At 38.3% G+C, this 27,811-nt stretch overlaps 2 protein-coding genes across 2 annotated transcripts in view; one reads left to right on the top strand and one right to left on the bottom strand.

The window, feature by feature from the left end:
- Window positions 1–6,491, top strand: part of LOC306767640 (solute carrier family 22 member 2-like) — a gene marked incomplete at both ends in the record, with an annotated part of 16,097 nt that extends 9,606 nt beyond the window's left edge. Inside the window, 7 exons of the mRNA XM_079255713.1 lie at window positions 1,990–2,104; window positions 3,426–3,526; window positions 3,615–3,829; window positions 3,904–4,012; window positions 4,147–4,259; window positions 6,023–6,122; window positions 6,410–6,491. Coding sequence (XP_079111839.1) covers window positions 1,990–2,104; window positions 3,426–3,526; window positions 3,615–3,829; window positions 3,904–4,012; window positions 4,147–4,259; window positions 6,023–6,122; window positions 6,410–6,491 — 835 coding nt within the window. The remainder of the gene's footprint in view (window positions 1–1,989; window positions 2,105–3,425; window positions 3,527–3,614; window positions 3,830–3,903; window positions 4,013–4,146; window positions 4,260–6,022; window positions 6,123–6,409) is intronic.
- A 289-nt stretch (window positions 6,492–6,780) lies between these two features.
- Window positions 6,781–24,141, bottom strand: plg (plasminogen; the record flags this gene model as incomplete). The annotated part of the gene is made up of 19 exons (XM_079255712.1): window positions 6,781–6,942; window positions 8,070–8,215; window positions 8,656–8,762; window positions 9,878–10,018; window positions 10,108–10,182; window positions 10,296–10,410; window positions 10,798–10,891; window positions 10,984–11,132; window positions 11,200–11,378; window positions 13,283–13,442; window positions 13,737–13,861; window positions 15,314–15,476; window positions 16,437–16,555; window positions 16,634–16,754; window positions 18,568–18,707; window positions 18,799–18,913; window positions 19,238–19,344; window positions 19,411–19,546; window positions 24,093–24,141. The coding sequence occupies 19 exons, from the start codon at window positions 24,139–24,141 to the stop codon at window positions 6,781–6,783; spliced, it is 2,403 nt and encodes an 800-aa protein (XP_079111838.1).
- Between the last annotated feature and the right edge of the window lie 3,670 nt (window positions 24,142–27,811).

The raw sequence follows: 27,811 nt of genomic DNA, 5'->3' as shown, positions 1-27,811 counted from the left end.
ATTTTGTCTTTAGGATGCTAAAATTTCTCAAGAAAAGATTAAAATCAGGTCATTTTTCGATGCCCAGCGGCACAAGTCTTATGTGAAACATGTAACCGTCTGCACCAGACTGAGGTTCTGAACTTTTCCCGTGCAGCCAAAGAAAATTGCAAACTGTCTTTCAGAATGTCCAAGTATGTCGATGATTCCTCCTAAAATGTTAGAAAATCGTGAAATACTTTGAAATGTCATCATCCCCTTTCCCCCATGCACTGTCAAAGACACAAAAAATCTCCAAGATTGAGATTCTCAAGTGTTGTAATCAGCACCAAACTGGCTCTCACTTAAATCAGGGGAGTCCAAGTCCAGTCCTCAAGCTCTACCATCCTGCAACTTGTAGACACATCCCTTTAACACCCCTGAAACAAACAGCTGATTCCTCTTGTCTGCGTGTCATCTAGCTCTGCAGAGGCTTGGGAACAAGCAATCCATTTGAGATCTTGAAGACTGGAGTTGGTGATCTCTGGATGAAAACTACCTTTCGTTTTGGTTAGAGATTTCTGTAAAGTTATTCTTAATTTGGTTACATTGTCAGAGATGCATCAAGTTTTCAGGCTTTTACAAGTTAATAAATGAGCTTATTTAAATCCTTAAGAAAGAAGGAGGCGGCATAACCCTGGCATCCTGCCATCTTTTCTGGGTCAAAGCTCATTTTAAAGTCAAAGGAAGAAATGTGGAAAGCTCTTCTGTGACAAATAATAATCTTAATTATTGTGTTTTTAATGAGTTTTTAACCTATGTCTGTCTGAGCAATTATTTCTTTATGTTTAATACGCACTGAGAGGTGGAAGAGTGAGTGTTTTAGTGTTTTATTGAGTCGCCAGACAATTTGAATTTCCCTTTTAGGGATGAATAAAGTCCTATCTATCTATCTATCTATCTATCTATCTATCTATCTATCTATCTATCTATCTATCTATCTATCTATCTATCTATCTATCTATCTATCTATCTATCTATCTATCTATCTATCTATCTATCTATCTATCTAATTGGAAATTGTGGAAGCTGTGTATTCAAGACTAAAGAAGAAGGGGCCGTCCAGCTTGCTATCTGCATCTCTGAGAGTTCGGGGCTGTATTTGAGATTATAGGACTGGCAACATGCACTTCTGGAAAAGCCATCGATGCTAAAGGGTATATCCAGAGGCTTAGAGGATCATGGTTTACTTTAAACAGGCTCTTTTTCCTTGCATATTTTAGTAAGGCAGTCCAGAACTAATAATTGCATTTTTAACATCAGTGTGACTTTATAGCTGAAGAGTGAATATGCAGCATGCAGTCCAAACCTCTGAAAAACCTTTGATCTAGCAAAGAAAATCAAGACTACACTCCTTATTATATAAAACTGGGACATCATTCCTCGTTTAAAAAACTCAATTCCTCCATTTCCAGGACTCTATAGACAGATAGAGAATGAATGTAAACATTTTACTTAGAAGAAAATGCTGGCTAGTGAGATCTGTACATCATTGGGTTCAGTGTGTTCCTCCTAGCATAACAGGGACAATAAGAAGTGATGCAATAGCTACACAAGTATAAAAAAAAACCCCATAAATAAATCAAATAATAAATAAAACTGTACAAGTTCACAGGTGAGAAGTTGATATTTGTACTTTTCTGCAGTCACTGCATTTTTTAAGACCAGTTTTATGGATCTTTTTCCATCTAAACCAGCACTAGACATACTCTACCAGCAAGACATTTACCAAAATTACTGTTAATTAGTAAAACATGATCTGAATTTATTCATTCTGACATGAGAAACTTAAGTTTTCATGATAACAGATTGGAGTGATGCAAATCAAAATGTTTTTCATACAAGTTGTTTTTGCGTTGACGACAGGCAACACACAGATAATTGTTTATGTTTTTCTCAGATGATTGTGTTTGTGAAGATGCTGTTTGTGAAGCTCATTAAAGATTTAGATCCATATTTTTGTTTCGCCAGGTTCATCCCAGAGTCCCCAAGATGGCTCCTCTCTCAGAACAATTCTTCCAAAGCCCTGGAGATCATGGACGCTATGGCCAAGGAGAACAAGATGAAAATCTCCACAAGTTTTGAAGTAGATATTTATTAGTTTACTTAAAGCATACTTGACAAATAAGTCTTGATTACAAGACTTGAATAAAGAAACAACTTGTAGATTTATCAAATAACCCAGCACCTCCAAATCTGAGACCTTGGTCCTCAGCCGGAATAGGGTGGATTGCCCTCTCCGGGTCGGGAGTCAGGTCCTGCCTCAAGTGGAGGAGTTTAAATATGTCGGGGTCTTGTTCACGATTGAGGGAAGGATGGAGCGCGAGATCGACAGACGGATTGGTGCGGCGTCTGCAGCAATGCCGACTCTCTCGACTGGTAAATCCTCTCGATTTACCAGTCGATTTACGTTCCTACCCTTACCTATGGTCATGAGCTGTGGGTCATGACTGATAAAATGAGATCTCTCATACCGGTGGCTAAAATGAGTTTCCTCCGCAGGGTGGCTGGGCTCTCCCTTAGAGATAGGATGAGGAGCTCAGTCATCCGGGAGGGGCTCAGAGACCTGCTGCTCCTCCAAATTGAGAAGAGCCAGTGGAGATGGCTCTGCATCTGGTCAGGATGCCTCGTGGACACCTCCCTGGTATTCTGGATAAGTCCCTCTGGAGAAGACTCCGGGAAAGTTTCAGGACATGCCGGAGGGATTATATCTCTCGAATGGCATGGAAACTCCTCAGGATCCCCCCTAAAAAGCTGGCAAATGTGGCTGGGGAGAGGGAAGACTGGGTTTCTCTGTTTAGGCTGCTGCCCCAGCAAATCCGACTCTGGGTAATCAGCCCAAAATGGATGGATTGTAGATCCTTCCCGCTCCCTCTCTGTTGCTCTCAGGATGTATAACTGGCCCGTTCATACAGAGGAAGCCATTGTGTATGCATAGAAAAGTATCACATCAAATGAAAAAGTGGTGTTGACTGACACTGGTTAAATACTCCATCTGGATTTCTCTGGTTGATTCATCTTCAGCACAAAGGAGTCTTGCAAATTCCAAATACAGGGGATTTTTACGATAGTGTCTGTTAAAGGACAAACTACTCTGAGTGGGTGGTAAAAATCCTCTAAGTTTTAAAACTGTACCAGCTTTATTAGATAAGTGCTAGAGCACCATTTTAGGATAAATACCGCCTTAAAAGGACCATTACAGAATATGGAACACATATACACAACAGCAGTTGCCTGCAGGGACGTCATTGCTGCACCTGAAGTCACTGAAAAATTCTGTCTGGAATAATTTTGGCCACTGAAAGCCACCATCTATTCACAGCTTTCTATGCCCGTCTTTACCACTAGATGTGTTTTCTACACACTGCACCTTCTACATCACAATTTCCAACTGTTTGTCCCTGCAGACACTAACTGACGGTGAAGTTGAGTCCACATCTGCCTCTTTGTTGGACTTGATCAGAACTCCCAATATGAGAAAACGCACTCTCATCCTAATGTTTAACTGGTGAGACTCATCTAAAATAGCATATGTGCTGGTCAAACCAGGACCTACATGTTGAACGCATTGAATGTTGAGTGTTTGTGTGCCACAGGTTCACCAGTGCCGTGGTGTATCAAGGCCTCATCATGAGGGTGGGAATATCAGGAGGAAATATTTATATTGACTTCCTCGTCTCTGGTTTGGTGGAGTTTCCCGCTGCTTTTCTCATCATTGTCACCATTGAGCGCATCGGTCGGCGTCTCCCATTCGCTACAGCCAACATTGTTGCTGGAGCTTCCTGCATCATTATTGCCTTCATCCCTGACTGTGAGTCTTTATCACAGGTAGGACTTGGCACAATGATATAGATACCATACCCCAAATTTTTCTGTTTACATCAGGCATGTACTGGTTAAAGACAACAGTGGCCTGTATCGGCCGGCTAGGGATAACCATGGCCTTTGAGATGGTGGTATTTGTGAATACTGAGCTCTACCCAACATATGTGAGGTAAGAAATTAAATACTTGAAAATATGCTTTGCTTAAGACCAAAATTCATTGTTTGTGATTAAAGCAGGAGGTATGAATTAGTATCACATGTGTTGAGTTGGCTTTAACCCTAGAAGTTTTTGACTGGGTGCAGGAACCTGGGAGTGTCAGTTTGTTCCACTCTCTGTGATGTTGGAGGCATCGTGTCTCCGTTCCTGCTCTACAGACTGGCTGCCATTTGGCTGGAGCTGCCGCTCATCATTTTTGGTAGGTTCCTGTTTTTACTAGCAAGCTTCCGCTCTGACACATACTTTGTCATTGTTCTGATGAAAACATGACAACCATAATTTGCTTGGCATTTAGTCAGAACTCCAATTCTCAATAAATTTTTGTAGTGGGAAAAAGTCTGTCAGGGCCAAGGAGTCTGAGTCTTAAGTGAAGAGTATTACAAAGTTTATTGAACAAGAAATAAGAAAGAACCAGATAATACAAATTGTAATTTGGAGACGCGGTTCAGAAGTCTGACAGCAGAAGTCTGAAAATGTTCTCCTGAGTTCTACACTAAACTACACTTTAACCCCTCCTCTACAGTACGTCAATTTTATGTCATAACCCTTTGTTGTTATAAAGACAAAGTGTCTGTTGTGGCTGAAAAGTTAGATTAGACTGACCCCTAAGTTATAGTCCCCCTAATGGTGCCATGATATCTTACTAATGCTCTTTCTTTCATCTTTCCATCTCTTTACAAACATGTTAGTGTTCATAAACGAGCCAACTCTAAGAGCTGATTCTTTGTAGTGAGCCAGAAGAACCGATTCCTGTCTAGGAGAATTGAATCTATAGAATGGACAGGACTTTATTTTGATGGGTGCACTATGTAGTAAATTTCAGAGCAATAGGAGGATCATACCTTTCTTAGAAAAACGTAGAACAGACCAGGAAGAAAGACTGAGCTGGATTTAATTCAATTCAATTCAACTTTATTTATCTCATTCATGAAATCATGGCAATGTCATCTAAAGACATTTTACAAACAGGGAAAAAAAACATAATGAAAGCCAATGCATGATAGCCTATATAAGGAAACCAACAGATTGAGTTGGAGGTCAGACTTAAATTACAAGTCAGGAAAATATGGAGAAATTAGCTCATTTGAAATGTCACAATGTTCAAACTTTGAGCTTCATTTACATAATGTGCTTGGTGTGGTTCTCTGTTCAGTTGTTTGTTTCAATGTTTGCAATGCAATTAAAAAAAAAAAAAAGGTTCTTACCAACTAACAAAGTTCTCATAATTGACCCATTTAGTAGCCAAAAGAGTCATCTCTTCTAAGGGAGTTGAATCAAAAGAGCTGAGTCTTTTAAAAGAGCCAAACTTCTCATCACTAATGCATGTATATAGCCTATGTGTGAAATCTCCATCTGTATGATAAATGTTCATCCATCCATCCATTTCTTAACCGTTTGAGGGTTGTGGGGAAGCTGCAGACTGTCCCAGCAATCATTCAGCGGGGGGCAGGTACACCCTGGACAGGTCGCCAGTCCACTGCAGATACATGTACATATAAAGTAGAAATATACATGTACATGTGTTTAATCATTTATGAAATCCATTACAAAGACATGCAGTTAATTAGCAATTTTCTCAGTGACATGACCCCAGTCAAAGCCTAATTTTGCATCCATCTAGTGTTTTACCTCCACCATGAGCTGTCTCCATACAGTACAGGGCTCTGTCCATCTCTGTATTAGCCTGTCTTTCTCCAAAAATTTCCAGCCTTCAGAGGGGAAAAATGACCTCGCTGCAGGGGCCAAGGGTGATTCCCCTCTCATGGCACACCAGCATGCATGCATCCACACTTTCATGTATGCATTTGTTTGTCCATATAAACAAATACATATTTAACTGTGGGTAAATATATACATATGTATAAATATGTATGTGCATGTCTTCGTATGTATTTATTTCTGCATTTAGGTTTGTGTGTGAATGAATTGCTGTGCTAATTTTCATGTTTCCTAATGAAACAGGAATTGTGGCCCTCATAGCCGGAGGTTTGGTGCTTCTCCTGCCTGAAACTAAAGGAGTTTCTCTCCCAGAGACCATAGAAGACATCGAGTTCCCTGATCGGTACGACTAAATGTTCAGATCAGTAAACCACATAAACAGCACGCTCTTGAGTACACGTAAAGCTGAAAGGAAATGCTGCAAACTGTGCATACATTTTCTGTTAAATAATTGTTTTAATTATTAATGAAGATGTACTATAAGGTAGTATTGAAAAATATACTACGATACAATATCTTCTCTTTAGTTATTGTTATGAAATCTTTATCTAAATGTAATACACACAACTGTATAGGTGGAAATCATAATTTAATTTGATACATGATGTACTTTTGATGTTTTTTCCTCAGGAAAAAGAATGCAGAACACAGTCAAGAAATGAAGAAACTAACAAAACCCCATCTAAAAGAAGACATAGAAACAACTGTGTAACTCTTTTATTTCAACTGATCAGCTCAAAAATAAGGAGGTGTCTTCTTTTTAGTTACATATAAATGATTAGTTCCTTGTTTCTTTTATTTAAACTACATTTTCCAGCTTTTACAGATCATAGGTTATTTTATCCTAAAACCAGGAATGTGCTCTTTATCAAGGAATTTCTTCAAAGTAAACAACAAAACACGCGTGAAGTAGCATTAGTCTGCAAACTTTGGTCATGAACAGCACAAATACATTTAGACATCCTTCACAAGCACATGACACATATGGTGATGGGTAGTTTTTAGTTTGCTTTCATGGTTTCATCAATCCAGTCCACAAACTTAGAGACTCGAGCATAGACGCCGGGTTTCATGGCGTTGGCGCATCCCAGTCCCCATGATGTCACGCCCTGCAGGATGTACCGGTTCTGTGAAAAACAAACCAAAGGACCTCCGCTGTCGCCCTGCAGGGAGGACACAGATATTTTACAAATCCACTCTTACATTTGGAGAGTTTGTTTTCTCAAGGTTAGTGTTGCCAAAAATAAATTGGAAGGAAAAAGAACTCGTAAAAGTTGTGTAAAAAGAGAAGAAAAGTTCTTCTTTAGTTAGTTTATGTGTCAATCAGCTGGGTTCTGTCTGTAAAAGCAAAAACAATTTTTTTGGACAGAGAAGATTAAATTAATCTGCATTGTGATGGAAAACATGTATTTTTTCTGATAACCCAGTGTAAAAATGATTCCAGAAACCTTTTACAGCAACACAGTGTGTAATAAACTCTATCACATCATGTTTGTGCTGAAAATAGGCGCAGATAAAAATGTATCTGTCAGCAGTATGCTTTTCATTCATACTGCTGACAGACATAAAGGCAGACATAATAATTATCTGACTGTGAAAACTGGAATGAATGGACAACAAGTCAATGAAACAAAGAGATTTGCATCATATAACGGCCCATAAGGAATTGTACAATCCTGCTCTGACAGCAACAAGAAGGTAGACACTGACAGTGTCACGGGCTCGACACACGGGGGCGACGTCGCTTCTTCAGTTCCTATTAGCCTCTGCAGTGAGGTGAAAATCATTCCTCCTCCAGGCAAGCGACAGGCGACATTCATGCATGTGAAATTTTGTTCTCGTTTTTGTAAACGTGCACACAGGACCCTGCATGGCACTACAACCAATCAGCGAGAGACTCATTGACTGATCGAGTAGGCCCTTAATTTATCTGGATCAGCCTTGAGCTCCTACATTCACATGGCTGTTGCTTTGTTTGTAAAACAGGATGAAGCCACGTTTGTCTTTTTCTTCTCTTAAGTCGAGGTAACAGCAAGATTTCTGTCAGTTTAAGCAAAATCTCCTGACTCTTCATCCTCACTGCTTTATCTGTCATGTACTGCTGTGAAAATGCCAAAATTTCCTCCAATATCAACCAATCAAATTTCTTGGAGCGCGATGCGTCATGCTGTTGCTGCTGTTTGTTATGTCCCTGTGTTGGGTTTCACCTGGGTGGTGGAAATCTTCGCCTGTTGCTGTCATTAGTCCCCCCCATCATGTGTCAAGCCCACACCATTAAAGCCATCTGTACCTGGCAGCTGTCGGTTCCTCCTTCGATGTTTCCGGCACACATTTCATGATCTCTGACTCTGCCGTTCAGATATGACGGACGATTGCAAACTTTATTCTCAATCACAGGGAAGCCAGTTTCTTTCAGGACACCATCGCCCCCCGTACCTGTAACAGACCCGCAGTTATCCCAACACACACTTCATTGTAAGGTGTGTAACATGGTTAATGCAGTGGTTGTTCAACCATCAAGTTGACTATTATGCATTAGTTCCAGTACAGTAGACACCATTTACAGGCTGTTTTCTGGTATATGCAGGGGTTAAGATGGTATATCGTAAAAGTGGTTCAAGTACACAATGTATTGTGTACTTGCAGTGCTGGTGCTTTTTCTATATCAGTTCAGTATTGAAACTTTTAAGCTTAAAATTTGTATTATTAACTGCATGTTACATTTCAGTTCGAAATAATGAAAGCAATCATATTTCTCTGAACCTGCGAACAAGTCTTTGTTTCTCTTAGAACTCCACACAATCAAATAAATACATGTAAAAACACATCAGTGACCAGCTGGTCTCAGAAACTGAAAGAACATTTATGTGGCCTACCTTGAGTCTCACCCCATCCAGTAACGTAACACTCGGTTCTGCTGGGAACAATGTAGTCCTTTTCTGGTAGACAGGCAGGCAGCACTTTGTCATTGATCAAAGCAGGTCTGAAAATACACAACATGTTAACACTTTCTCCTTGATGTAAAGACACAATGAATACATCATTTTGAATAATTACAATAAATGTCCAATATTATCGGCCTACCAATATTTTCAACATATATGAGATATAACAAAATATTGGTATCAGTTTTTACTTTTTAACTACGCAACTTTCACACAACATACAAATATTATAGATGTCACGTAGAGTTTTCCAGATATTTTGGTTTTTTTTTTGCACAATTTGCTACACAAATATCAGTACCAATTGATGTCAGTATAGCAAATTAAGAGTTTGAAAAAGTTAGTACATCGCATATTGGTAAAAAAAAAAAAAAAAAAAAAAAAGTCAATATAAAACATCCCTAATAATTACATTTCTGTCATTACATCTTTCTGAATGCAACATACTGAAATGTTAGTATCCGTGATGATTAGGTTTCAGAAATGTTCTTGTGTTGTTGCTTTGTGATTTATTAGAGCATGGTATGTCATTTTATAAGATTTCTACGGAAGCATAGAGCTTTCACCTAAATAAAAAATAAATTGGGACAGTATTATATTGTGATAGTTTATTGTAAACCTTTGCTCCAATATTTCTAAGTTGTAACATATGCATACAGAACTTTGTGTTTTGCGTTCTTACAGTAAAACTTGCCATGTCATTATGTGATACATTTTTAATTTTTACAGGAAAAGTATCACATTACAACCTGATAAGGTCTGATATTTTTTACTTGAGTAACAGCTTCATGCTTCTGTAAACTGTAAACTCCAGTCTGATCATATTTAATATACATCCATTCTGAGTCAACATAGTTATTAAATTGACAGTGTTTATGCATGAAAGTGTATGTCTGTACATTTCTGACTTGTAATCCAATTTAATAGTAAATTTATATGTAACTGAACTTAAAGATGAAAACATAGTTGTTTTAAGTGGTAAATTTATATCACATGTAAATTAACTAAAAAAACAAAAACAAGAAAATAAACCAAAGAAGATGGAAAATTGTGTTTAACTTCAGTCTTTTATAACTGCTCACATTGTACAGAAGTTTTCCAAATCATCCCAATCCTTTCCTGAACTACCGCTCCCTGTTGCAAGATTACTCACCTCTCCAGTTTAAGTAGAGCGATATCGGCCCCATTGGGTCCGAGGACCAGTTTTTCCAGTCGCCTCACTTGTTTTGACGGCTCATTGGCTGCTTCGTTGTGGATGCCCAGGACGACCTGATAGGCTGAAGGACGCTTGGACCTACAACGGCGCAGCATTTTTAAACAAACACACCAGTTACCAAGTGTTTGCAATACTATAGGGTTTATTTATGGTTGACATGATCTGACCTCTCCAGGCAGTGTGCAGCAGTAAGGACCCACTCAGCATCAATCAGAGTTCCTCCACAGAAATGGATTCCAGTACTGGTGGAAAGGAGAGACAGAATAAAAAACACGCATAAAGTGATATTTTTTAGCATCACTGAACAACAAAGGTAAAAGATGATCAGCTGTGATCACTTTATAGCTCTTCTCACCTGGTCCGCAGACTGATTTGCCAGGGCCAGGAGTGCGCTTTAGACACACAACCACCAACGATACGACCAAAACAGCGCTTTGGTTTGATAACTGGTGTTCCACAATTTAACCCAGCTACAAAGAAAGTTTATGATCATTAATTCTAACATTAAAAGTGAACCAAAGACAAACTGCACAATGATGAGACATATGGTGGAGAAGCTCAACAGAATTCCCATTTTTGGCTATGCAGTCAGCATCCTTACAGCTCTCCTCCTTCTGGTCACACTGGTGACCAGAAATCCACTTTTCTGACTACTGTGTCAAAAGTTTTGACACAAATGAGACTTTATGGATAGTTTCCACAAATTCCATCAAAATTTTTATGTGCACTAAATATGCACACATCTGTGCATAACATGGTTAATAGATGAAGGTTCTGTTTTTTAAATAATAAACAACCTCAGATCAACAACAATACAAGCCTTTTCACATTGCTTAATAAAACCCAAGTTTTCATACCGCAGTCGGGGATCTGGCAGTAATCCCACTTCTTGTTCCGGTCAGTCGTGTAGCACCACGGTCCGTTCACATCGTTGTCTGGGTTTCTGCAGCTCTGATTGTAAAGTCAGAAAGAGAAAAATCAGTGCTGAAGAGGAAAGAAATGCCCCTTTGAATCTTATAAATCAAATATTCAAACACACTTACATTGCCATCCAGACCCTTGGTAGGGTGGGTCTGTGGAGTGAAGCTGTTGTGTGCATGAGGAGTCTGAGCGCTCCACGCCTGGCAAGTCACACCCAGAACCGTGATGGAGGTCGGACCTCTGTACGCCTCTCCATTTCCATTCTTGCAGTCTAAAAAAGCAGCAGTGAGGTCAGACAGCAAACAATAGGATGGTAGTGCTTTAAAAAACGAGCGTACCTCTCTCTGCTGGGTCCCGAGTGGCCTCAGGTTTGGGAGGAGGGTTGGTTGGTGCTTCGGAGGGTTTCTGGGAACATTTCTCCAGGTTGCAGTACTCCCAGCGGACTTTAGGGTCTGTGGTGTAGCACCAGGGTGCTCGGTCTCCGTCGGGGTTCCTGCACAGATTTCTCCTGAGGTCACTGTTAAAAAAGACAAGACAGACAATGTCAGAACCCACTGATCATTTCTGTAATAACTAGTGAAAAAAGCAACAAAGCCGACCCTTTTGAATGTTCTCATCAGATAATCTTATATTTTATTCCCTAAAAAAAACAGTTGACCATTAATTATGAGTTTGTTTCACAAGAGAAGTGATCTCTTATGAATCTAAGTAAGCTTCATACTAACTCTCTTTACTAAAGTGTTGACAAAGACTCAGTGATTCCATGTGACCCACAACTCATCAAACATCTTTTAAGAAGAAAATTCTACTCATGTAAACCAATGAAGCCCAGCTCATGAAAAGATCCAATTAACAATGTTATAACCAAAAAGGAACAATGTTATAACTTAACTATCAAGCTTGTCGAAAGAATCTGTTGATCCTGTATTGATTTTTACCTGAGGTTATTGGAACATAAATATTCTGCATTCCTTAGGTCCTAAAATTTAGGAGAATAAGACTGAAACACTTCTGATGAGACATAAACATTTGGACCTTACAATGGAATCAGTACTTGGCAGAGTATTTGTCATTTTTATTTCCTTTTAATGAGACCTTTACACATTTCATATGTAGCAAAGTGTTGAGTGGTTATGATGTTTTAATGAAAAGCATCTTTGGAGAGAGATTTCTTTGCTAGCAAAGTTTTTGTGAGCGAGGAGACGGTCTTCTCTGTAATTAGCAGAGTCTCTAATTAGAAGCTCTAAAGTGGACAGAGTTTCTCATTTCTTTGGACTATGTTTTGTTTGGATGCAAATGCTTGGTAGAGTCTTTCAGCCAAGTTTCTCCTCACTGTCTTGGTATGGAATTTGTTGAGATCGTTCCACGAAATGGGTGTCGCCTTCGCTCCACTGACCCTGTCATTGGCGTCACCAGCAGCTCTATGGACCACATCATAGGCGTTGCCACCAGCTCCACGGCCCATGCCTTCGCCCAGGTCCCATGCAGCGCTGTAGCTTACGAGACCAGCACCCAGGTCCCGTCCGGCACTGCAGCCACCCGCACCTATGTCCTAGTTCTGGTCCATGCAGCCGCCGTCCTAGCCCTGGTCCACGCCACTTGCATCCAAGGGGGTCCCAGGTCGGGATGCTCCTCTTCTGGTCTTCTGGAACCCCCCTTGGATGCTCTTCCCCTGGTTCCTGTTTCTGTGGAGGTCACTCCTCCTCACCCCCAGTAGTTCCAGTGTCTGAGGAGGTTGATTTCTCCTCTGTACCCTGCAGCTCCAGTTCTCTGGAAGGTTTCTTCCACTTTTTCCCCTGTAGAGCCAGTGTCCAAAGAGGTTACTCCTCTTCCAGCTCCAGGCCCTAGAGAGATCAGTCCCCTGTTATCACTGCTTTTGCCTCTTCTTCGCTGGGTTTATGGTCGCCTTGCCTTGGGGGTCTTGCTTTGTTGACCCATCTGGGGAGCCCTACCTTGCCTCACCGTTGAAGCCTGCTCACGACGTCTTGGCAGCCAGGCTGTCCCCCTAAGCCAAGCCTGCACTTCCACGATCTATGACACGTCAAAGTTAACTGTTGTTTTTCCTCACACCAGTATCTAGGACTTCTTGCTTTTTATCAAATGCAATAATGTTCCTCAGTTTTTCAGCTTTTTGATCCTTAAATATTGCTCAAAATACAAAACACAATTCAAGTCCATGCATTTCTTTTTAATAGATTTTAAATTTGCACTAACAACTATTCAGGTTTTTTTTTTTTTTTTTTTTTTTTAACAAAAGGCACAATTACCAAAATCTGATTTATGATTTTTTTTTTTTTATACATTTAACAATGTTTAATAAAAATAAACTATTTTCTGGCTAAAGGATTGTTTTCTGCTTTGAAAAGAAAATGACGAACCTGCCTGGTCACCAATAAGAAATTGAAAAGGTTTCATTCTCACGCTGTGGGGAACTCGCGTGGGGTTTTGTTATGTTTGTGAGGAGTCATGGAAGTCCACAATTGGCATTTTTTCCCACTGATGGTCTCTGATGTTATTCCCCGATAATTAGCACCATTCCCTTCATAGCAGTCTTCTTCCTCAGGGGGGATCACACCTGCACCTGCAAGTGAGATAATGAATATCAATATGTGATGGTTTTCATATAAAACAGGAGGATGTTCGGAGCTTCATTAGCTTTGAGTGTGTGGCAGCTTGTGTTTTCATTGTGTATTCACATTTAAACCTATATTAAGTATGCATTAACTGTAATTTTTTTATCATGTAAAGCACCTTTTGCTGCTCTTATGCATGAGAAGTGCTTTAAAGTTTGATTTGATAAACTCCCTCCATAAACACTGATTTATAGTTTATCATTTTTTAATGCATATGATAAGTTTGTCTCCACATTCATTACCTGGATCAGGGGCGTCTCCACATCTCGGTACCCTGCAGTACTCCCAACGGGTGTCTGGATCAGTGGTGTAACACCACGGCATCCTCTCGTTGTCAGGGTTACGGCAGTAGTTCCTATCAAGACTTCTGATGAAGAAAAACAAAGACAAAACCAAATTTGACGCCATATTTTGGAAAATCATTTAATAAAGTCAGCATCTTAAGTTTTTATGCTTGTCACACTTCTTTCTTTCCATCTTTCTTTTCAGTATATGTATGTATGTGTTTGTATGTTGTTAAAGTAATTCTTACTGTGGCATCCTAGTATGTTTCCCTTTCCTTGTTTCATTCTGTTGTCTCCTTACACCTCTTCTTTCTACCTTTCTATTTCTCCCTTTTTCCTTCTGTTTTCCCCATCAGGTTCAGTTAGGGATAATGCCTTCTGAGGTGTCCATTATCAGAAATTAATGGACGATGCGGAGGTGGGAACCGTCCGACACGTTGCCACCGCATAGTTCTTTAATTTCTGATAATGGACACCTCAAAGGGCATTAACCCAATCACACCATGATCACTCACAAAGGAAATAATATAAGATCAATCACATTTTTAACCAGAAGCGGCTGAGCAGAGGATCTAATGTCCCTTGTTGTAGCGTTGCCAAGGTAACCTCCGTTGGCAGCACTTGCAGCTTGTTCGGCAGCAGATACTGTTACAACAAACCACAGATAATAGTGCAATATGTTAGTGTTGTGGGATGTGTGTGACTGTGTGGTCCAGGGAACTCAGTGTGTATGAACGTGAATTAGTGTGTGTGTACAGCGCGCCGTCAGGCGATTGAGCCTGAAAGAAAAGAGTGTTGAACGGAAGGGTGCTTCCCTTCCTTTTGACGGATTCTAAAGAAAATATGGTAATTTTCTGCCTGAAAATGCATATTTCTTTATGACGTCAGAGCCGCTCTGTCCCTCTTTGAGAGATCTGGAGCTTCATCACAAACTAACTGATTAAATATTATTTAATGCAGTTGAAAGAATATGATGGATGTTTTATCTGCAGTAACTTATTTCAACTCACGATCTCAGTAGAACATCAACATAATTCAGTACTGAGATGGGGAGGGATCGGGAGACATGTTTTCCTTTCTCCCTTTTGTACTCTGGTTATTGTTCAACCAATGGTCTAAATTAACCTGAAAAAATGAAATAACTTTAAAACTGGCAGATCAGATACTTTCATTAGGTTTGACATAGTCTTTCCAGATATGCTTTCTGAATCAAATATTCACTCAGACCAGGGTATAAACTTTATTATATTAATCTGGCAGCAATAAAGTGAATTAATATGTCTAAATTAAAAATAATAAAAATGCAAATAATATGATGTAAAAATAAAAATTATTTAAATATAAAGAGATGGCATATGTGCAGCTTGCCTCCCTTGCCAGAGCAAATCTGTCCAGCCTCATTTGACACACAGACCACTGCTCTGCATGTTACGATGCCGGACAGGACAGGGTAAAAACCAACAAACAAAAAAAAAACTTTAAGCTTTGGTTATGTTTCTAGTTCCCATGTTTCATGTGTCTGTATCAACTCTTACTTGCAGGGGTAGTTTTCTGGAGTCCGGCTGTGTTTATGTGGCGTCTGATCCGACCAGCTTTGGCACGTTTTACCACTCTCAGTTACAGCCACCGTGCCGCGATATGATTGCCCCTCGCCTGTGATACAGGTCAGCTCTGGAACAATGGTTGGAGGCTCTGATGCTGAGGAGAAAGGCAGGTTGCAGAACAATTCAATCATGCATTTATTTTTGCTGCTTTATCTTCTTTTGACTAGTTCAGTTTCAAGTTGACACATCTGTTCTTTAAGTATTTTTGTATATATCAGGCCCTGCGATGGACTGGCGAGCTGTCCAGGGTGTACCCTGCCTGTCGCCCAAAGCCAGCTGGGATAGGCTCCAGCTTCCCCGCGACCCTGAATTGGAATAAGCGGTTCAGAAAATGAATGAATGAATGAATGTATATATCAGAGGTCACTAACTCTGGTCCTTGAGGGCTATCATCCTGGAGGTTTTACTGTTTCCCTGGTACAACACACCGGCAATTTGAATCAAGTATGTTGTACCAGGGAAACACTTCGCAGGATGGTGGCCCTCCAGGACCAGAGTTGGTGGCTCCTGGTACATGTGACAGTGGCTTTGTTTTTAATCTTAAACCATTTTAAATCAACTTCTTAAGTTGGTCTTTTTATTGAATTTAACATTAAAGTTTCAATTAGATATTTAAATTAGCAATAGGTTTGTAATTTTTTTTTCTTAGTCCATCTTTCACACTACTGTCTGCTAGTTCCGGATACGTAGGGCTACACTGTAGGCTCTGCTGACATCTAGTGGTAAAGTCAGAAATAGCCACAAACTACAAACTAAAGAAGATTAGAATGAGAGTTCATTTATAGTTATATCATAGTCTAATGACAACAAAAAAATGGCAAGGATCTTCATAACCGCTTCCTGAGAACACATTTTTGTAATGATAGTTTCATTTCCAGGTTTATGATCCAGTTTTTTAAAGGAAGTCAAACCGATCTGTTATTGACTATATGAATACATAGAATTCAGATTCTATATAAAACTCAAAGTCTTGGAAATCTGACAAGTAATAAGGAATGACAGTTGGGATATTGGTAAAAACATATAGGAAAGACGTGTACATGTGAAGACTTACTGCAGCGGGGAATGTTGCAGAATTCCCATCGTTTGGTTGGGCTGGTGGTGAAGCACCATGGTTTAGGATCTCCGTCTGGGTTTCGGCAGTAGTTCTCCTCAAGATACTTGTCTGGAAGACTGTGGAAAGTGTCAGCAGAGGTACTTTAACTATTGCAACTTCTAGGAAACTTGTTTAGTTTAGTCCTGCTGTCTTACGCGCTGGGGTTGTAGCCGTGGTTGTGAGGTTTCTGGGAGTCCCAGCGTTGGCAGGTGTGACCACTTTCAGTGGTGGAGGTTTTTCCTCTGTAGTCCTCACCGCTGCAGTGTATACACTCATCTATAAAGTCACAAACAGATATGTAGAAATGTTTCTCTGCTATGTGCTCAATCTCTTCACAGCAAACTTTTGCAGCACATTTTTACTGCATGTTTCCACCCTATTACTGCAATCCCAGGAGCTATGGACTAGCAGGTGTGTGCAACCTTTACAATACAAAGAGCAAAATAAAAAATAAAAAAAACTCATTTACAACAGCAAATGACCTTATGGGACATAAGGTCAATTGCCCCTACAGGAGTTCTGCTCCTATGCAGTGGCATAACCTGAAATTCTGCGTGAGACAGATTATTTTTATCCTTAAAATTAAAGTTTACCAAATGGCCCCTTGATCACTACAGATCTAAATACATGTAATTTGCATCATATTAAAAGAAAAACGGTACAAGCAATTAAAATAGCCTTTTTAATTAAAATGAAATAAACATATACTTACTGAGACGTTGTCTCAGCCTCCTCGCCACATGTCTTAATATCTTATACAGAACCCTCGTAACTTTTCAACTTGCTTTATTTTTTATTTACATTTATTTAATGAACGTTGTAAAGTCGGAACAACATAAGCTGAGAACTACGTAACTAGAGGACCGCCTATATTTATAGGACATTTCCTATTTTCAAGAAACACTATTTTATTGATGTTTTTTTGGTTTTAAAATAAAGAAAAACAGAAAGCATTTGAAAAAAGAGGATAAATTATGATCTTAGTGTTGTTGTGGAAGCTGAAGCAACTGGAAGCTGAAATGCGGGACGTCTGAGGCAGATTTGCAGAAACAAATATCTGCATGAATTTATCACATATAGAAATAAAAAGAGCTAAATGCTATCAGTTATGTTAATAAAGAACATTAAAAATGATCACCTTGCTCAGAATATATATATATATATATATATATATATATATATATATATATATATATATATATATATATATATATATATTAGATTTAACATATCAAGACTTTCACAGATGTACAAGCATATTAAGAGATATTGTGCAACTTTGACCCAAACATCAGCCTAATGTAAGTAATGTGGATTTCTGGGGTCCTTATACAGGACATGATGCATGTTGGCGCTCCGAGGGGACTGCCCTTTTCAGAAACCAGACATTGTAATCTTGCAGGAGCAGATTCGTCTCTCATGGGATCATGTGACCTGGAGTGCTTTGCCTCCTCTTCCAACAAAAGTTTGTCATGGCTGAATGAAGTAAAAAGGTGAAAATGGTGTCTGAGGAGGCTAGAAAAAGAAGGGATCACCCCAGAGGAAAGATACATGTCCACTTGGAAGTGTGTGGATGCAAAACTATTGTTTGCTTCAGTGAGCTAAGTTAACTCTTTGCCTATTGTGCAAACGTACCAAAATGTAATATACTTTTTCACATTTTAGCCAGTGTTTAGTCCAAACAATGGAAGTGGGTGTTGGATGAGCTGCCGTATATACTTCAGTCTTTATTTTGCTGTTTAGTAGAAGCTAAATGCAGCTGGTCGAAGCTAATCAACTACAAACCTAAGCTAACGTGACTACCTAAACATTTTGATCACATTGTGTTGATTTACATGCATTTCCTGTAATTCTTGTAAATATCATAGAGGTAGATTAGCAGCTATAGCCTGATCTAGTTTTATGGTTTTCATGCGCTGTTCATTAGGAAGCAATACTGCTGTACTTTCCAATAAGTTAGGGGCAAATGCATTTTCATAACATTTAATTTTGTGGCAGTGGTCTGTGGGAAGTTACAGGTTGGGCGCCTTGAGTGGCCAAAAGTTGGATAATATCTTTATATTAAATATTAAGCAGAGATGAGTGTCACCTTCACAGCTGGGTACATTGCAGTGCTCCCAGCGGGTGTCAGGGTCAGTCGTGTAGCACCAGGGTCCACCATTATCTGAATCAGGGTTTCTGCAGAAATTTGACTCCAGGTCTGCTCTGGGGTGTGACTGTGGTGTAATGCTGCAGCAAACACAAAGGAAAAGAATTACAGACAGCAATAAAACAATATGAAGTGATTGTGCAAAGAAATGACAAATGTGTGAACACGTACTTGGGCCGGTGGGGGGTTTTTGCTTCCCATCTCTGACACAGCTTTCCTGATTTTGTTCTGGTCTTTGTTCCTCTGTAATCTGTTCCTATTCCATTCACACACTCCTGCAAATATTCTGCAGAAGAAAAAATGAGGCCATTTTCAAGGTATTTATTATCTGATCAGATAACGTTTTTGTTTTCGGCCCCAAACTGGAACAGATGTGTTTAACTTCAGTTCATCTCTGCAGTGTTTGCAGACAGTCCAAACGTCACGGCTCTTATGGAGCAAGTTCAGTGATGATCACTCAGGCTAAATATTAACCACAATGTCATGAACGCAGCACATCAATTAAATTTAATTTGTAAAAATGTGGGAAAAGGACAGGACACCAAAGTAACAAGAAAGTATTTAATCTTTTTCTACTACGTAAAAAAAAAAAAAGGGAATGGGGACTTGCCATCTTTTTCATATAAAGCTGAACTGCGTCTACGTAGGATGAGCTCCGTTTTGGAGTTTGATGCTGCCGTCCAGCACTCTTGATCCTTTTCAACATATGCGAAAGACCTGAAAAAGAGGACATGATGGGCTTTGATGTATGGACTGAAGAAGATGTGTGAAGAGTGAACTTACTTGCATGTGAAGGATGTTTCTGTGTTACACTTAGCTGCACATTCAGCCACAGTGTTTACTGTATACTGTCTTTTGTTGAGCGAAAGCACCCATGCCCCTTCTGTTTTAGTGTAGCCGGCCACCTCAGACCCACTGACTGGAAAAAGAAATGATACATTAAAGTAAGGCAAACGGGTTCAAATCTGTCATGTCCCATCTTATGGACGGAAAATTACTGCTTCTTGAAGATGCATGAAATTACATGTGGTGTGCCTCAGGGATCGGTTCTAGGCCCTGTTCTTTGTAATCTGTACTCCCTTTTGTTGGTGTCAATTTTCACAGTTATGCTGATGACACACAGCTTTATATTATTTGGATCACACATCCTAATGACACCAGACCAATAGATGCAGTTTTTTCCTGCATTCTGGATCTCAAATCCTGGATGACAGAGAACTTTTTACAGCTTAACTGGGATAAAACTGGGAAGATTTAGTTATCATCCCTGTGAGAGAAGTGTGTTTTAAACTATAGGCGTTGTCCCTGCATCCATTTCTGCAAGTGAAAAATGTGGGCATCCTTTTTAACTCTAACCTTAACTTCATCCCATTTATTAAAAATCACCACAAAAATTATTATAATTTAAAAAAAAAAAAAAAAAAAAAAAAAAAAAAAATATAACCATATTCCATCCTATTCCCCTCAGGGTGACATGGAGATGCTAATGCATTCTTTTATTACATAGACTACTGTGATGGTCAAGTCTTTGGTCTTTCCAGAGTATTTTAGCTCTTGATTTATTACAAAATTCTGCTGTACGTGTCCTGACATAGACCAGAATATGGGCCCTCATTATGCCTGTTTTTAGGTCATTGCATTGGTTCCTTGTGTTTTTGACTTTAAGGTTCTTTTACTCATTTATAAATGTCTTCATAGTTTTGGGCCTTCTTACCTTTCAAACCTTCTCAACCCTGAGATCCTCTGGCGCTGGTCTTACAATCCTTTCTAAAGTCAAGACATGTACCCACAGGGAGGCATCCTTTCAATATTATGGCCCCCCGCCTTTGAAATAGCTTGCCAAGTAAACTCAGGGCTGCAGAGAGGATGTTTTTAAGAGCTGGTTTATTAGTTTGGTTCCCTGCAGTGATATTTGATATAAATATGTGTTAAATTTTATACATAATATTAACACGGATCTTTTCTTGTTTTAATTCCAGCCAATTTTTGGGGGGTGCTGAAGCAGCACTAAATTCAATCCCAGCACCTAAAGATCTTTCTTTTTTTAATTTATTTTTACTGTTTGCGTTTGTTTTTCAAGAAAAAATAAAAGAGAAAATAATTTTTAACAAAAAATAAATAATATTTTAACAACAAAAATACAGCAATGTGTTTAATCATTTTTGCATATTTTTCATGTTCCTCAAAGGGACCAGAATGTGTTGGCAGGGGCGCCTTTCATAGCATTGGTCTTTGTGCCCGTGTTGGTGCCCAGGTCACTGTGGTCTTGTGGACTCCTGACGGCTCCTGTGATACCAGGCTCCGCTGTCCTCGGCATCATAATACTGTAAGTCTATATGATGAATGAGTATTTGCGTCTGTGTTCTTTGTCATGCTTTTTAAAGTCTATTGTGCTTGCTGTCTAATCTTCTTGCTGGTTTCTTTTAGAGGGCAGAAAAAAAGTTTTTCCATAAAGTGATGCAAAATGTTTAAGAAATTGCATGCATCAAATATGTCACACTGGGCTCTGTTAGGTTAAACTGGGAAATAAACTTGCAAAAATGCACAGCTGAAGTTTTGGAATTCAAGACCAGGAAAGAAAATCTCATTTTAAACTAATTTCATTCATTATTCCATCAAGAAACTTAACTCTAAGTTACTTGACAAGTCTAGTTTATTACTGAGGATGTTATGAGGTAATGTTTTAAGAGTTTTTTTTATTTATTTTTTTTATTAAAATATATGTGAATGACTAGCAGAATAAAGGAACGACTGTGTTTTGTGATCTATGTCATATCAGATTGTAGGCTACAAAGATATTTTCACATGTTTAAACCAGTAATAATTTTCTTTAAAAATAGAAAATCATTTCAGAAACATACCAAAATTAAATAGTTGAACCTGATCAAATATTGTAGGTTGCTGGAAACACTGTCAGCATAAAATATGAGTGTGTTGTGATGTTGTTTTTATTTATATTTTTTTATTGGAAAGGATGAAACTTGTATCTGTTATCTGTAACAAACAGTTTTTATCCACACAGCCCTGGTTCTGTTTGAGTAAAATTTCAACCATAAGAGGTTAAAATGGGAAAACACTGAGAAGATAGTTCCTACTAAAGAAGAAGATAGACAACACACAGCTGAACTGGATCACTGACCCTGATGCACAACCTCTGCTGAAATTCTTGCAAACTATGTCTTTGTGTGGATGCACTTTGTGTGAGTTTAAGGTTCAAACTGGAAAAAAAAAAAGAAAAAAATTAAGAAAATATGTCAAAAAAATATTCAGCTGGGCTTTTAAGATGCTAAATATCTCCAGTTTTCTATTATTATATTCTAATTCTAAATCAAAATATATATTCTTGAAAAACATTTTCTATCTGATAAACTTATAATTTCTCTAAAATCGTTCATATAAAAGATTAGTGGTATTTTTTGTATAATTAGTGGTAAAATTGGACAAAAACAAAAATTGGGCCTCCAATTCTGAGAAATTTTGTAGGCCCTGTCCCGTCCTCCCAATGTCATGATAGGAAAAAAAAGCAAGGTTAACGCTGAAATTTCTTTCTTTTGTATTTTCATATCAATAACATGACCACATTGACTGATAATGAATACAATATTGAAAGTATAAATAATAACAGCAGAAACAGATCAAACTATAAACCCTGTGAAGCCGTGCTTCATGAACAGAAGAGGCTTAATCAACATTACTTTCCAGGAACTGCAGCCAACATGTGAAAACCTGCAAATGCGATCAATAACCACTGCACTGTTCTTTCTTCTGGTCTCTCTTACACAGAAAGCTGTGATTATGTCCTTAAAGTCCACATCATGAAGAATGTCCTGCTCATTGATCAGAAGGTTGCTGACAGTTTTTTATGCACTCTGATGCAGACGTATCAGTGCTTTTTCTTTTTTTTTTTTCTTTTTTTTTTTTTTTGGACAAACCGTTGGTCCTACTGGTAAGCGCATACTTTAGACTGGTCTGAGTCATTCCCCAGAACTGCTTAGTCCTTTTTTTCTCCTAGTTCTGTTTGTTATAAACCAATTTTCTTTTGGAAGCGGCCCACTCGACCTTTTTTTCTGTGATATCTTCCACCTGTCTCTCACACATGACCTGATTGTCACATGGGGATTGGGGGGCGGGGCACAACTTACAAAGTTACAACAACTGGACTTTTTAGGCAATTTTGTTCCAATAATGATAGACCCTTAAACTCCATGGGCCCCTGGTCTTCAGCCCAGGTAAACCCGTGCATTAAGGCGGCCTTGTTTGCAGGGACCAAATGATGAAATATTCGACTCGAGAGATGCTCACACGGCAAACATGATTTCTGACCAAATCTTGCTGTCTTATATCCAACCAAAAAAAGAGTGTAATCTTGTTTACAATATTGTACTTTACAAGAAGGTATTTTCTTATATAGCTATTTAATTGGTCGTTTTACATGCATATTAACTTAGATCATATGCCCAAAAAACTGTTTTTTAGTTATATTGTGACTTTTAGGCCCAATTTTAGCAGTAAAAAAAATAATAAAAACCCATTTCACCACAAAACATTAACTTAACTATAATGAAAAAAACTCATAACCTGAGAACATTCTATAATTCAGGAAAAATAATCTGCCAGTGTAATAAAATATTCTAAGATTTCCTGAAATAATAAAGACTAAACTTTAGACAGGTGAAAAAAATCCTAAAACAAGTGGTGAAGCACTCATTTCAGGGGAAAAAAATGTAATTATCCTATAAATGTTGCTTACAGTGTCTTTTTTTTTTTTTTTTTTAACTTTGAAACAAAATAATTTAAACACAAGAAACTCTGTTTTTTAAAGCTGAGTTTCTGCAGGTAAAATAGATTTTGTCCAGGCAGTCAAGGTTGAAGGACGATTATTTGCAGTTTGTTCAGACAAACTGGACTACGTGGCCTGAACCTGATGACGATGTTCATGTTATTGTAATGGTTTGTAACAATTCACCCTTTTCATGTTGTGGAATCATCAACATAAAATAAATGATTCCTCAGAATAAGAATCCATTTGACCCAAAACAGTTTAAAGTAGTTTTAGATGAATGAAACTCAGTCATCTCCAGAGAGTTTTGGTTTAGTCACTTAATTTCACTTTCCAGATGAAGCCTTTTCTTAACTATTTAAACCCCAAGATTGTGCTTTAATTTGTGTTTGAGGCGTGAATTAAAGAGTCACATTATTCAAACAGTTCCTTTGGGTGTCTCCGTTTTATAAATTCCAGTCCATGCATTAAAATATTTTATATACCTGCACATTAAAGCCAAAATGTAATTTAGATCCATGAAGACTTTCCTTTTAATATATCATGGCTTGATTAATTAGTTCAAAAAAGAAAAAGCATCCAGAGGTTGTAAAGTGTTTTGGTAATTGGAATCATCGCTATCTCTATTTCTATACATTTTATACAGAAATATCTATAATTATTTAAATCTGTTTTGGTCTCTTACCAGGGCTGATGAAGGCTCCCAGGAGGAAAGCTGCCTTGTAAAAGTTCATGTTGAGTCTTTTACGCTAGCAGCTCATAGTCGACTTACACAGAAGTCAGTTCTGATATTCTGTTGGGTTCCTTTTAGCGTGTCAGGAGGGCATACAGGACAGATTGGTTATTAGTCAATCATTGTCCCAACAAGGACAACAAAGTAGCATCGGGTCAAAATCCTTGTTTATGGGAGATTTTGGAACAGGCTAAAGTTTTTCATAACAGCATCACAGTATTTCATTCATACTGTTCATTTATTCTGATCTTGTTGCAGACCAATCACCATCAGACGAAACGCCATCAGAAGCTGATAAGCACCAACAGATTTTTACTTAGTCAATTCTTTTGTTTTGCACCTAAACGAGATTCAAGAAACATTTCCTGTGTTTTGACGTTTGGGATTGACATGCTAATTCTCTGTATTCATAGGAATCATTATGAATATTTTATTCACTAGTAAGAACTGGAGAGTGGGATGAGTATAGTTGAAGATGTTTTTTGAGGTGTATAAATGATGCAAATTAAACCTCCCTGGTGAGTAGTATTTGCTCTTGATGAAAGAACATCAATATTTAAAGTTAATCTTTAGCAGAAAAGGGATCAAAGCCCACCACTGCAAACACATGATTACAAAATAACCTACTTTAAACTGGTACATCCAGGGTTTAGTTTTCTGTACAAAAGCAATTAGTCATTTTCAAATAGGAAAAAACGAACAGTTTTGGCGCCATGACACAGTAACAGGTTGGGCAACTGATTGCTGTTGGTGGGCCCTATTTATCAAGTTAGGTCTGATTTAATAAGAAACCAAATTATACATTAACAATTCAATATTTAACCCATATCAAAGCAGATAGACCTAGAATACAATTTAAGTATTTCTACAATTTAAAAAAGAAGCAAAAAACCGTTTTCCTAAAAGTAGTTCCAGCTAATATCAGCTGTGACTAACAGTAAATGTGACATTTTATTCCTGAATAGCCAAATTAATACAGTTATCTTAACCAATAATCTGACTTTATAATTATAATTACAAATTGTTTGAGTACCACTCAGCAACCTTCTACATCCAATCAAAAAGGAACTGTGGAGGAATGTTCGGTAACCTGTGCAGTCACGGTAAGGTATAAAAAAGTTCTATATCCTCCTGACTACCAGGAAAAAAAATGTGTAACTACAAATGTTCACTACGGAGGACATTGCTTAAACTTTTAAATATTTTGGTAAAATATTGTTATATTTATCTAAGAAGTGATTCAATGTGTTTATAAGATATTCAATGAAAATATAACCACAAAATTTCAAGTAATAATCAGCACAAAGAAAAGTATTATGCACTTTTGCTCTTCCCATAAAACATGCTTGTTGCAATGGAGGCCATTTTTCTTGAAGAGAGAAAAAAAAGTTCACAAAGCCCCAACCCCACAAATGAGGTACCATTTAAAAGCACTAAATGTCCTCTTTAAAGACCAGAAGGTGTTAGTTCAGTAGCATTCAGGGAGATGAAAACATTTCGGTTTACAAAGGTCCTCCACAGAGGACAAATTGAACTACTGGTAGTCAGGAGGATATAAATCAGTTTCTATTCCTCATTCTACAAGTTTATTTTATGGAAAGGCTACTAGAACTCAATGAAACAGATCCTGTTTAATGTTTGTGCAACTTATTTCAACTTTTTAAAACATCTAGAAAACATCTGCAGCAGACAAACCCCTAGCACAGTAAAAATACTGACAGTAAAAACTAGCGAAGTACTACATGTAAAATCCAGATTCTGTGGGTCACAAATGACTCTACCCCTGCAGGCTAAAAGCAGGTGTTGTTTTTAGTGATGTAGAGGTAAATTTAATGCTCCTTTACCTCACAAGAAATTTTAAAACCTCACAGCCACCTCCCTTTAGGTGCAAAAAGATAGTTCCTCACCAAGCAGGGACAGAAATCTCATCCAATGTCCCATATTTATAGATGGGAACTTGTTACCCGATGCAGACTCACTAGATTTTTTTTTAGACTTTGTTAAGAAAAACACTCACTGAAGGACAGACACTCGTATCAGTGAAAAGGAACCTGCAAGAGTTCACACAAGCCAGCTGACAAGATGAATTAACATTCAGAAAGGACAAAGGAGTTCTTTTTAGGTTTGATTTTATCTTTGATTATTCTACATTGTCATGGTCTGAGTAATGGAAAGCAGTCACTGCCTGTACACCATCTAACTATGTGCATTCTTCCAGAGAATTGATAGGACGGAGTGGGGGAGTTTGTAGCTTAAAACTGAATGAAAGCTGAACTAACTTTAGCCGTTACCAAAACAAAGGAAACACAATGTTTCGGTGCGAAGTTAATAACTGAAATCATTACAGAAAAAAAAAACTTAACCTAAAGTCATAAACTAATTTCACTCCAAATTCTTTTATACCATATTCTTACAAAAATGAAAGATATTGTAGTTTTGGGTGTGTTTGTTAAAAAAAGGACTTCTATGATGTTTTTCCTAACATGAAGACACATAAAAATGCATATTCTGTATAACTGTGCCATAATATCTGGCTGATTTATTGGAAATCCAGCTCTTCAAAGCCAGATGAAGCTCAGCCCAACCGGCTTGCTACGAGGGAGGATGACTTTGGACTCACTGAGACTTTGATTTGCTTGCATAGTATTGTCTCCTTCAGAGAGCTACTAGTCTGTCACAAGTATTACACATTTTATTTGAGGTGTACACCTGAATTATTTAAGACTGTACATCTGCTACAACAAGTCTCACAGCCTAACAAAACAGAAAAAAAGGGTATCCCTCATTGCAAGATTGAATTATGATTTGTGAGTGTGTGTGTCTAATTACTCAATTTTATTTGGTTTCATTCTTATTTTCAGAAGACAAAGCCTGGGAGTGGAAACATGCCTTATCCTACAAAGCTGTGCGTAATTCCTGTGCACATTAGGTGAGTCCCCAAAGTAGAAAGATTAACAAAATTTTTGCAAGACATTTTGCTGTTGTGACAAATTATTCATTATGTTCATTGGGGGGTAGTCAGGTATATTCAGGGAGTGGATATGGGAGATGCTTATCAATTGTTAAAGTATGTCAGAAAAAGAGAGTCATCCTGTCAGTTGGGGCACAAAGGCCCCCCAGTAAGACCTCTGCCTTTAAACACTATATTTAGAATATTTTACATAATTTTGCCATCACTTTGCCTATTGTTTCACACCTACAGTGCTAACAGTAGGAAACTGTTCACACGACTCTTGTTGAACAACAGACTCCAAGTGATGTGTGTCCTCTGTCAAACTATATTGTTGTAAGAAAGCACATGGTGACATTAAAGCATCACATCTTTCTGAAGTGCTGAGAATCATAAGCATGTTTTCCATCCCCTTCTGAAAGGCAGAACCCATGGCCAGCAGTGTTTCCCATTCCAAAGTTCTCACACAATACTGAATTGGCTTTAAGACAAGGCAATGAGATCTACTTGAGAGAAGGCACCCGACTCACATCCCCAAGTGTCAAATCTGTCATCGTGGAGCGCCTGGCAAAGGTTATGTTTTCTTACACAGCTTTCCCCAATAATGCCCAAAGATGTGAAGTAGCACAGGCATTAGTTGACAAGCACCCCTGCTTAAAGGAGCCTGGATCTTTTAATGGAATTTATGGGTGGCTGCAAAAACTTAAATACAAATGTGGAA

This window comes from Telmatherina bonti (genome assembly GCF_933228915.1).
Source record: "Telmatherina bonti genome assembly, chromosome: 16".
NCBI classification, from domain to species: domain Eukaryota; kingdom Metazoa; phylum Chordata; class Actinopteri; order Atheriniformes; family Telmatherinidae; genus Telmatherina; species Telmatherina bonti.
This window is presented reverse-complemented; position numbering and strand designations above follow the sequence as displayed.